We start from the raw sequence: 12,097 nt of genomic DNA, 5'->3' as shown, positions 1-12,097 counted from the left end.
ATCTTTTGTAGCTAAATGGTCTATTGTATCTGGTCATGAGTACTAATGTTCTTCAGGAAGGATATGAATCCTGATTTTTCTGTGCACAAGCTCTCTTTTAATCTCATAAATATTGTGAAAATGACTAAAGGCAGCAAAGGAGCCAGCTTTCTCCATGTCTGCAGATACAGTGAAAGAGTTTAATGGCTTCACAAGGCTTTGGATTGGGGTGGTTTTGTCATCAGGGAAAGATAAAGGGTATCTTATTTTTCACCTGCAGAAAATTGATGGGAGTAGGAAGGTCTCACAAAAGTTTATTAAGAGAATATTTTTCCTTGTTTGAAAAACACTGTTCCATTCCAGATGCAGATTTCAGAAAGTTGTCCTAGTGATGCAGGTGTTCGAATTGGAAGAGGAACTTATGATAATAATTACTGACTTGCAGCTTATGACTGAAGTAATTTTTAAATGTTCTGGGAGTGGCACAACAGAGTGCCCACTGTTCCAGTGGATATTTAAATCTTCCATTCTAAATAATTCATCCTTTAGCAGGGGAAGTTGTCTTGATTTACTTCAGGAGCCAACAGCTACAGCACTTTCTTCTGTATCAGTAGATCTTTCTTGAATTCTCTATTCTGCATCCTTTCTGGTATGCTAGCCTGAAATATTTTTTAATTTGATATTTTTATAATTGCTTCTGCCATTATACTTCAAGGGATTAATAAGTTAGGTCATCATGTGCCAAATTTAAAATGTCATTCTTTCATTAGATGGATAACAAGTCTGAAAAAATCTTGAAGTAGTCCAGCAAATACAATCTGAGGAAAGGAAGGTTAGCTTGGAAGAACTTGACTTTGTGAATTAGCTTCCATTCAGCTGGAGAGGCACTAGTTTGCTGAAACTCTGCCCACTCATGGAAATGTCAGTATGCTTAGTTATTGAAAAAAAAAATCTTGATTTATTGACTAAAATGTGTGGGCAATTTAATTCATGGATATGTGTGACTATAAAAGGCAAAAGTTATATTTGAAATGCATAATGCAGAGGATCCACGATTGATCCAAAAAGGTTTCTGAGTTTGGAGTGATGAAAGCTTCGCTGCGCTCATCTGTTCCAACCTTTGTCAATTAATGGGGACCAAGTCAGGTCAGCCAAACTCCTCTTCCTGTCGTCTTAAATCGGGTTACAGATGTTCGTCTCCATGAGTGCTGAAGCAGCCCAAAATTGCAGGAGCACAATCACTCCAACAAGACCTTCATGCTGTTGCATGACGGATTTTCTTTTCCTAATTACTTGGTTTGGAAAAAACAGTTGTGTCATCCTGCGTTAATTCCGCCTAAGATCAGAATCCTAATAGGGAGTGTTAAGTTGCGGAAGAAGCAAATTAATCATCTTAATTCTTATGTGCTAGCAGATTGCAGCTATCCACTGAGAACTAGTTACACTGTCTGCAAAAGCTGTATGTACTTGATATTCTGTTTATACTGCTAAGGGGTCAGTTGCTGTTCCCAAAGCAAGTCTTGGGAATTGTTATCCAGAGGAATTTCAACACTGAAGTCTGAAATTCATAACCATAGGCAGGCATCTTGAGGGGCTGGGCTAAATATACTGCTAACAGCAATGGTGTGCTCAGTTTTGCTCTATTCGAGCATGACTTCCTCTTTAGTTGTGCTCAGTGAAAATTCACGGGTACTTCTTATGGTCAAGAGTATCTGATGTATTCTTACCAGGTAAGTCCTCATTACTGGGACAGAGAGAGAAAAGAATTGCTGAGGATGTGTGACTTTGCAGAACGTCTGGATTGATGGAAACGTGGCAGTAATCTCCTAACATTTCAGTTCCCATGCACATGGGATTACAAATGAAGCAATTTTTCATCAGCACAGCTTTCTCCTGCTGTGTGATTCTCATATGCCTAATTTAATTGAAAAATGTGTTTTTCTGAATAGTTCTTGCTAGGTGGGGCTCCAGTCTTCTCACTTCTCACTTCTGTTTCTTGCTATTAGATCGTGGATATGAAAAAATGCTGTAAAAAACTGTCAGAATAGGCCGTACCCCACTTAATGTCTATATTTGCTCTGTTTAATGAACAAGTTTCTTTAGAATACTCAGACAACCCAAGTTACATTTAGCCCATCAGGGGCTAGAACGGGAGTTAATAAATAAGCAAAATATACTTTGTCTGAAGGAGATGCCGTACAGTTCAGCTGAGGTGAATTTTGATTTAAATTACTACAAGTGAGTCAAATCTGTGATGTTCTCTAATGACCACGGGAATCAGGTACGACAAATTAAAAATCGTTAAAAACTTGAAAATATTAGGATTTATATATTTTTATGTATTATTTAGTGGTTTCCAAGCTGCCTGAAGAGCTCAGTACAGATCAAAAAATTTCGTGGGATTTGTACTCCGGCATGTAGAAGTATTTACAGAAAATAATGGGTAACTGACTTCTTCCAGGTGTTGGAAGGAGTTTCAGGTTGCACTCTAGTTTTGAGTTTTACTATGTGTTATAAGGGTGGCAAATAATCTCATCATTTTATCAGCAAATAAGGCTGATATAATTAAATACCTTAATTAAATACCAAATAAGTAAATTATTTTTCTATGAAAATATGACAATAAAATTATTTATCTGTTTTTCATATAACTGCTTTTGTAGGGCAGTTTCACTTATAAGCTTTATAACTTGTGTAGTTACGTGTACTTGGGTGGAGTATTGAATGCTGACTCCTGGGGTTATTATTGAATGCTGAAACTTGGGGTTTTTAACACAGTGTCGTATATGGATCAGAATGACAATATACAATATATGTTCTTGACCGTGGGATAGAGTGTCAATTCATTTTTTTCCCTGGGTGTTTTTAGTACTGTTTAGTCTAAATTGATGTTAGGTTGCCATCATCTTACCCAGAGAGAAACATTTCACATACTAGAACCAAGAGATCTCTGTGTTTAAAACACTGGGCTCAGTTTACAAAAAAAAACCACGTTCTATTCAACTTTTTTTTAAGGAAAGGAGTGCTGTGATATTGAAGTAGGGGTTTTCTGCATTATTAATCCTGAGCTTTTGAGGCTGTGAATGGTGAATTATATTTCTTAGACAAGATTATTAATTTAACTAAGTTTAATGAGGAGGATGTGAGCAGGAGGGAAAGAGACAAAAGAAATGGACAAAAAGGCTTGAAGTCATGAAAGGGAGGAACATTGACTTTCATTTCTACTTAAGTACTTTTTTTCAGAGATAATACAAGCTTCTGTTGTTATTCTACCCCACAAATTTTAATACACTCTGCTTTTAACTAAAGGGGAAATGCAGCCGTGAGTTAGATGAATGGCTGCAATATAATTTTTTAAAATTATAAATGTGTAGCTACCTCTAGCCATATATCAATATTTAATTTCAGCTAATAGTTCAGTTAATTTATTTAGCTGTTACGTAGCAAATGGCTTATAGTAATTACAGTATTCTTTCACTGAAGGTAAAGAATGCCATACTGGCCTTCTTACAAAAGAAGGCAAAATTTCAAGAGGTTTATGGCAGGCTCTGGAAAAAAAAATGGAAGATGGATGATTCTGGTACTTCCTTGAGGTAGTCATGTGAAAATTCTCATGAACCTCATGAAACTCTCCTCAAACCTCCATGAAATTACACAGCCACATACAAAACCAAATTTGCATTGAGGTCCTTCTCTAATGAAAAAAATAGTTCTTATAGAAATTAATCATTACAAAGTAATAAAGCAAGCTTGTAAGTGTTTTGCTGAATTGGATTTTCCAAGCTTTCTCATGCTTTGAAAACTGTTTTCTACCGGAAAATTTGTTTTAACATGATCTGCCCACAGGATAATTAATCTGTATCTAAGTTAAACATCCTTTTCTTTTTTTTTTTTTTTCAATGATTTAAGTGAAATACAGTCTGCAAGTCAAATCTAACTAGAACATTATTACATGTACCTGTTTACAAGAGGAGACTTATTTAGGTTGCTTTCCTTATGTGATTTGGGAAGCATTGAAGTCCATATATGCTGAAAGAGCAGAAGCAGCAAGAAATAGAAAAAATGAAAATTATAAAGTTGTGATTTTTAAATAAATATCTTAGAAGCATTATTTTTATGTTACAGACATTCTTAAGTCTGCTGTGTCATGATACTTTAAAATGTTTCTTTTTCTGAGAACTTGAAAAGCGTTTTTAACTTACTGAAAGATTTTCATATACTTAAGAAATTTTTGAAGTCTGAGAATACTGCTGCCAGTTACTTTTGCCTTAGTGTCTCTAAAGGACAGAAGGTAAGAACTATGAAATACTGTTTTCCATGGTTCTTGCTCTTTCAGTCTCAGTTTCACCCTAATAGAGAAATATTGCACTATAAAAGTTTCCAGATAAGAAGACCCGTGGTGTAATTTCACAGGCTAGCCTAGCCAACAGAACAGAAAAAGCTTAAATCTGATGGAGGGATCGCATTCCTTTGTCAATGTAGATCTGAACATTGTAGGTTGGGTTCATTTACAGAACTTCACAGAACTGATCCAGCGCATTTTTCTTTCATCATCGTCTTCAAAGCATACAGGTAAAAAAGCCACTCACACCTTCAAGTAGGCAGGTCACTTTCCATAAAGTTCTTGTCAGCATTGCTCTCTAAATTATATTTGACTTGTACTATTGAAATGCATTAGTTCAACACTGAACACCACATAATTGTGTTTTGCAACTTGATAATGTCATAATTATGACATCTAGTAGTATGTAGCATTATAATCTTATGATATCCGATTCAGCAAGGCACCTTAGAGTAATTATATGCTTGGAATTCAGTGGAGCTTAGATCTTTCTGGGTAGGCGCAGACTTCAATGTGATTGAATTTAAGCACGCACTTGAAATTTCCTCTAACTTGAGCACAGGCTGGAGGAAATGTCCACTGTATTTCCTGGCATATTCTTTCCTTTCACCTCAGAGGAGAAAATCCTACTTGATGTTAGTTAGTACCCCACAGGATATACGAGTGACTTACATACCTTTCTAACTTTGTAGAATTTGCATTCACTGCAGGTACAGACAGCACTTTGGACCAAAAAAGTTACCTCTCAAATCCCTATTTGTGTGCACATCCTCACTTTGCCTTTTGGAGCTGCTTACACAAACCCTTATTTAGAGTGTGTCTCAGTAGAGGTGACTTATGGAGAAATAAATTTGCTTTCTGAATGTGAAATATGTCTGTTAATTTGCATTAAGTTTGTGGCAATGCTACCTGCATAACTATTGGTTAGAACTATGTATTGTTAGTTTATATAGGAGCTCTAATACAAATGCAGGTATTCAGGTAAATAATATTTTATTTTGTTTTAAAGTATTCACCAAGGCAAAGCCCTTAATGAGGTCTTGTTTTCATATTTACCAGTTTGGGGGGTTTTGATTCATACAGCTGACAAGATGCAGACATTCAAATTTAGTTAAAACCTGACTGCATTACATCTGTGCAACTCCTTTGGGCACATGCCCGTGTTGAAGATTATGAACTGTGACATATTGAATTAGCCCATGAAGTAGGTACACAACTGAAAGCTGCATCTAACCATGTTACATCTCATCACGTGCCTTATTATAAATGATTGTGTAATTGTTCTTAGTAATCCTAATTGTGACATAAAACATTTGCATGATGTAAACTTTCTTAAAAGTAGTGTGAGATAATATGCATGCACATGCAAATGAAGCAATCGCTATGACTCAGGCACATAATTTCTGCCATCAAGAAAAATAAGGAATTTTCTGACACTTTTTAATTTGTCATTTTGAAAGAACATGCTCAAAAGCAACCATAATTTGGGGAAAACCGCATGTTCAATTCAGACTCAATGGTGACTGATAAGATGATGATTATGAGGCAATAAGACTCTGCTCTTGTACCAGTTTATTTGAGTTGGTTACCAAACCTGTATTTGCTGAATCAATATGTATTCTATCATGTAGATGTGGTTTTAAAAGGGAGTTTTGGCCTTGGGGTGAAACTGTAGCGTGTAATTTGATGGTGTCTTAATTTGTATTTAGAAGAGGTGTTTTGAGTGCATTTCTTTTTTAAACTGGTTTAAGACCTTAAATTGATTTTAGAACTAACAAAATTGTAACTGCCAATTTTAAAGTTGCTTTTTAGGCAAATTCAAGAGTCTTGCACATGATAGCAAAAGCAGAGCTTTTTGTCTGGTAGATACCCTCCATCAAAAGAAACTATAGCAAAGAAATGTTATAACTACTTTTGGAAATTTTAAATAATTAACTATGAACTAAATCATGATTTGAAAGATAATTAATGAATTGTTCATGTTCCAGAGTAGCAAATAAAGATGTTTTGCATTAAACTCCCTCTCATTATAGCTATGCCACAGGGCTGGATTAAGTATGACAGAGTCCAACACTGTAAACAATGTTGTATGCCTATATAAAGTAGATAAACTTACAGTGACAGAATAATTTTATTATTATTATTATTATTTTCTGCTGTAAGACTCCATCACCCCTTTTAGGATTTGATGCACTTAGCAAAGCCAATTTAATAGGAATAGAAGAATGGTCTAGGGGCATTGCTAATGAGCTGCTTTCAAACAAGCCAACATCCACCAGAAGCTTTTGTAACAAATTTTATTTTCTTCTGCTCCTTCTTTGGTTTCCACTCAGTTTCTCTTTGCCAGAGAACAGGATAAGAGTGGTCGTGAAAGGAGGTTGTAGTGGTATTACCCGTGTATCTAGTTCACCAAAGATACTTCAATTTTTCTCGATGCTGTTGTTTAGTGGTAATAACACATGGGGAAATGCCTGCAGCGAACCAAAGAATGAGTGAAACTTCCTCAGAGATGATGGTAGGTCTGAGAAGTGTTTCACTGAAGTAGCAGAACTGAGGCTCTCTTTCATCCTGAGAAAGAGGCGTTTGAGTGTCTGAAGGGGACTTCCTGCACATCCCGGGATTCCTGTTTGTAGAGCAATGGTGCACCCTCACACCAGATCCAGAGCTACTGGCAGATTTGAGGTTTGAGCCGAGGGTGGTTTTTTCCTGAAGTCATGATTACTTTTGAGCACAGGCTCTCAAAACAAAACAAAAAAAAAGTTTCAACATCCTCCTTATTCTTCTCTGGCAGGACTTAACACAATATTACAAGGAGATAATGAGCTGAGCAACAACAAGTCTATTACAGGAAGGCTGTCATGGGGGGTTTTGTCTTGTTGGTTTGAGGAGAGATGAAATTTTGAAAAGCAGCCTAGAATCTGTGTATTTTCAGCACCTAATAATGAAGACATTCACCATACAAAGAAAAACCCTGGAACAGTCTTGAATGCACATCCTAGCCTCCAGCTGCATCTGTACTCCCTGCTTATTTAGGGAATTGTCTTTTGCAGGGTGGGGAAATTGAATTGGCAACTGTGAGAAAGGGAGGGAATGCTTTATTGATGGGTAACAGTGAGGCTGTATGGCTTTCCATTAGCGTAGCTGATGATTCAACTAGACATCAATACTCTGAACAAAATCAACACTGAAAAAATTGATCTTGGAATTTGCCAGCTAGTGTCGATAACTGGAAATCCTAGGGCAAACTTTTTTTAGCAGCTCAGAGATTGAAACAATTGTTTGCAAATCATTTACTCAATGCAGACACAGATGCCTTGGTCTGATGGACTCAAGCACAGTTCCTAAGCCAGGAACTTCTCATTTCTCACTATAGTTCAGTGCCTGATTCATCGTGTCAGATGGGCTGATTCATTTTGGCCATTGTTTTCCCTGCTTGTAAAATTGAATGCAATCATAATCCGCTTATTGTAATATCTGCCCGCCTCACTTGAGCTATTGTGCGGGTCACTTCGTGTCTGCGTTGTGTGCTGCAGCTGAGTGGGGAACAATGGAGCCTGCAGGCACCGGTGCCAACTTGCTCCCAGTTGGGCAACACTGAGAGATTTTATGTACTCATCCCTCCCAGCCTGTAGCCACAGGATGGTGATGCGAGTCAGGTGCCCCTCACCATTAGCCTGGTGGGCCCAGCTATGCCCTGCTGTGGCCATCCCCTTGAGTACAGAGCCTCCATCACTGAGGGCAGGTCCCGCTCCCTCTGCGCCTTTCCCTCTGCACACTGTCTGACCTTTCCTAAGGGCAGGAGCTGCCTGCAGGTAACACAGCATGCATCAGCAGGAGGGAGCAGGAAGGACAGGCAGACTCTGTTGCTCTGGCACAGGGAGTTGTGGAGGATCAGCACCACCTGGAGAAAAGGGGTGCCTTGGGCACAGCAACCTCAGCACTGCTCTGTGCCACTGCTGCACGGGCTGCAGCCTCTGCAGCTGCCCTCACAATCCCCTAGGGACAGGGAGGACAGGGGGAATGGAACGAGTTGCACCCTGATGCCTGAAAGGCTTGCAGGTGCTAAGACACTCGATGCTACTCACTTTTCTGTGGTCCTCCACAGCTTGGTGTCGTAATGTGCTCAGCGGGTATTGCCTGTGACCCCCTGCACAGCACTGGGAAAACAAGCTTCTCACTCAGGCTGCCTACGCCCAGCTCCTTTTTTTTTTGTAAAGTCTCATCTTCCATAACTAATAAAAATTAACATCCGTCATGTGATACAGTGTCTGCTCACAGTATTGAGTCGCTTTGGCTGTGTCTCCTCTGATACAAGGAGACGCTTTAATTTGATAAAGGATTAGTGTAAATGCAGTGGGGAGAAAAAAATGCAACTTGCCTTCTGAGCTGAAGATTTATTATGTGTCTTATAAAATAATATTGTTTTCAATAAAGTGAACATGAAGGGAAAAAACAACTCAGTGTTCTGCAGGCTTTCTGTACTGTCCTACTAAGTCATTCTAATGAAAAAATTCAATGACAGAATTGAATTTTCTGTACACATTAGCAGTAACGTTGGCTTACTGTCTACTAACGCAATTACTGCTTAAACAGGAAAATTGGTTTTAAAACATCGGTTTACAAGATTTAAGACCTATCCTGGCCCCAGGGCTTGCGTTATAACTTTTTGTTTAGTTTTGATGTTCTGACTTTGGTGTGCTAAAAAATAAAGTGTAGCAGAGAACTGCATCAGCTGTCTGACTAAGAGGTGGTCTTTAAGAGACATTGCAGAGCAGAGCCCTCATATATCAGCGTTGACAAAGGCAGTGAAGCAGTGCCAGCTCTCATGCTCTTGAGTTGGTGGGGATTCTTACTGAGGGCTAGTGCATAGGTGCAGTTCACTGCTATGGTGGTACGCTGTCCTATAAGCTTGAGAGGGAAATAAAATTCCAAAGATTTAATCGAGGGCTCATACAAAGCTCTTGTGTGCTTAGAAATGTAGATGCAATTTCTCACTGACGATACTGGGAAATGAGAGGGCCCCTCACAGTGACAAAAAGGCTCTGTCGGTGGGTGGTGATTCCTGTCCCTGAATTGCTACCAGTTTCAGATATGGATATGAAGTAGTGACAGTGAGTTGGTCATTAATGAAGGGAAAGGAGAAGGCAGTCTTAACAAAAGCTTTTGTATTGTCAGCTGTCATGTGTGTACATGTGTGTGAGTACTAGCACTCTAGTTGTGTAACCTGTACAGTCTTTGATTCTGAACTATTTAGCGCTTTAACACCTGCATACTAATTACATTGATGCATTATTAGCAATTACTTACCTTGTTCATAGCAATTGCTTGCTTACCTGAATGTGGTCGTGTGCACCGAGTTCCTTCAAAGTGCATCCAAGTAATGCATTGCCCCTGTGGGGAAAAAAAAAAAAAAAAAAAAAAAAAAAGACAACAAAGGGGAAGATCAAGAATGGACTAACTTTGATGTGAGAATGGAGTTGGAATAATCAAGGACACACAACCCCCAAGCTTATTTTTTAACACTGAGTTGGACAGTCTGTCCTATACATCTGATGGAACTGGAAAGTGCTTTCATTGTTCTCACCTTGCTGTAGTCCAAAAAAAAAAAAAAAAAAAAAAAACACACAAAAAAACAACTAGATAATATAGCACAGCTTTAGATCCTGGCAACTTGTAAAACAATTTGCCTATAGATGCTTTTTACAATTTAAGAGTATCAGAAAAGAACCAGTTCAGTATTAGTAAAGTTACATATGTTAAAAGAGCAAATGCTTTTACAGATTCGGTGTTATAGTAAGTCCAATTTAATACAGTAAGCGTTGCGGTGATTTACAATTTAAGAGCAATGATGAGCTTTGGATAAGTGAGCATTTAAGAGGAAGGAGAACTAACAAAGATGTTCCTTCCTGTGGGCATGTTAACTTATGGGAACAAGCTGAGTTGAAGGAAATTGAAGCACATCCCAGTGATCTGTGGTGTTACATGAGTAGAAAACAGTATTGAACAGTTCTGGTTGATGTTTAAAAGAAGTGCTTAACATCAGTACTCAGTTCAGAGTTTTGATGATCCCAAGCGTTTATGTTTATCATAAGAAAGCAGAATCTCACAACAGTAAATTTCTACTCTCATTACACTGGAAATAGGTGCTCAGAAATGCAGGCTCTTTCAAACAACTTCTGTGTTCATTTCCTTGCAGATGAATTGCTTCAGAAAGAGCAAAACTACTCTGACGACGTTCTGGCCAATATGATCAGCGAGCCTAGAATCAGCTATGGAAACGATGCTCTCATGCCTTCATTGACAGAAACTAAGACCACAGTTGAACTTCTTCCAGTGGATGGAGAGTTCAGTCTAGATGACCTTCAGCCATGGCATCCCTTTGGTGTTGATTCCGTTCCAGCCAATACTGAAAATGAAGGTATGTGCAATACTGGGAAAAAATACAGAATACGCTGAGTTGAGTTTTGTGATTCCTCTTTAACTATGTTCACTGAAAATTGGCATCTTTCTGATGTAAGGAGGAGAGAGGTCTCAACTCTAAGTTTAGAACTGGTCTGCCAACCATGTCTCTTTGATTGAACAGAGAATCCTGGCTAAAACGGGCAATGTAGACACAAAATAAATTTCAGAGTTTAACTTACTTCTCTTTAAAAAAAGATCAAAATACAGTCCTGCAAATTGTGAATGTCTTATAAAATACATGAGGATGAGCTAAGGGAGATAAGTTGTCAGACATGATAGAATGAGTATTTTAATTAAAGAAGAGTTTTTTAATTGCTGGCATGAAAATAATTACAGATGCAGTACAGTCCCAGCATGAGAGGCTGGGGGGTTGTTTTTGGTTGTTTTGGTTGTCTGGGCTGCGCTGCAGAATGCTTCTGTGTACACAGCAATGCAAATAATGACTTTTTTCCTGAGGAGTACTTTATGTTGCTCATGGGCTAATCTATTGAAGTAGCTGCATAATATTTTAATAATTTATGCATAATCTGGAATTGGTAGTTCATTTAGGTGCCAGAACCAATTAACCAGAAACATAAGGAACTCTGATCATGTCATTCAAGTTCCTCCTCTTGTGTTTGTTTTCCTTTGCCAATTCAACTCCACCCTCATTAGTGCTAAGTTAATCTCAATAGTGAAAGTTTTTGCTGTAAAAGCAAAAACTTGCAAAAAGTTGCATAAAGGCTGGAGCTACAGAAACATTTTTTTTATGCAGGTCTGTGTTTTGTGGATCCAAAGTAGCTGAGATGCACAGGCATTAAAGTCTTCCATGCAATCTTCTGAAACCACTGTCTTAGGCTATACCTGCTCTCAAAGTTTTGAGCATCCACCTTGCACAGTTCTCTGTCATGTAGTGCTTTCCTCTTGGTCTCACTCCACAATGATGTGTGAGAGACTGGGCAGCTACGCGCTCAGTGACAAAACAAGGGATGTGGACGTGGGTTTGTCAGGTCCAGCGCTAGTGCCAGCTGATACCAGCAGAGTCAAAACCAGTTTTATGATCAAAACAGGTAATCCCCAGGGGTCAGAGAAGCCAAAGACCCAGGCAAAAGACATGGCTAGGATGTGAGCAAAGGTCAACTATGAGTGAAATGGAAGCATACCAAGTATGAGGCGAAGAGATGAGACTGGTCAGAAGTGGGGCTAAAATCATACTTCCAGGAAGTCAACACAGCAGGTATTGCCGAAGAAAAAGAGCAGAGAGAGTACCAAACTCAAACGGCCTGGCCAGCAGCAAGAACCAGAAGAAAGTAGCTGGTGACAAGGACTCTGGAC

The 12,097-nt window shown here is 38.6% G+C and overlaps 1 protein-coding gene across 4 annotated transcripts in view; it reads left to right on the top strand.

The window, feature by feature from the left end:
- APP (amyloid beta precursor protein) overlaps window positions 1-12,097 on the top strand; it is a 211,232-nt gene that overhangs the window by 172,292 nt on the left and 26,843 nt on the right. For all 4 annotated transcript variants that reach the window (XM_035315530.1, XM_035315532.1, XM_035315531.1 and 1 more), the window contains one exon: window positions 10,518-10,739. In XM_035315530.1, coding sequence (XP_035171421.1) covers window positions 10,518-10,739 — 222 coding nt within the window. The remainder of the gene's footprint in view (window positions 1-10,517; window positions 10,740-12,097) is intronic.

Source organism: Oxyura jamaicensis, chromosome 1 (assembly GCF_011077185.1).
Source record: "Oxyura jamaicensis isolate SHBP4307 breed ruddy duck chromosome 1, BPBGC_Ojam_1.0, whole genome shotgun sequence".
In the NCBI taxonomy this organism is placed as follows: Eukaryota; Metazoa; Chordata; class Aves; order Anseriformes; family Anatidae; genus Oxyura; species Oxyura jamaicensis.
The sequence above is the reverse complement of the archived record's forward strand: the minus strand, read 5'-3'. Positions and strand labels throughout refer to the sequence as shown.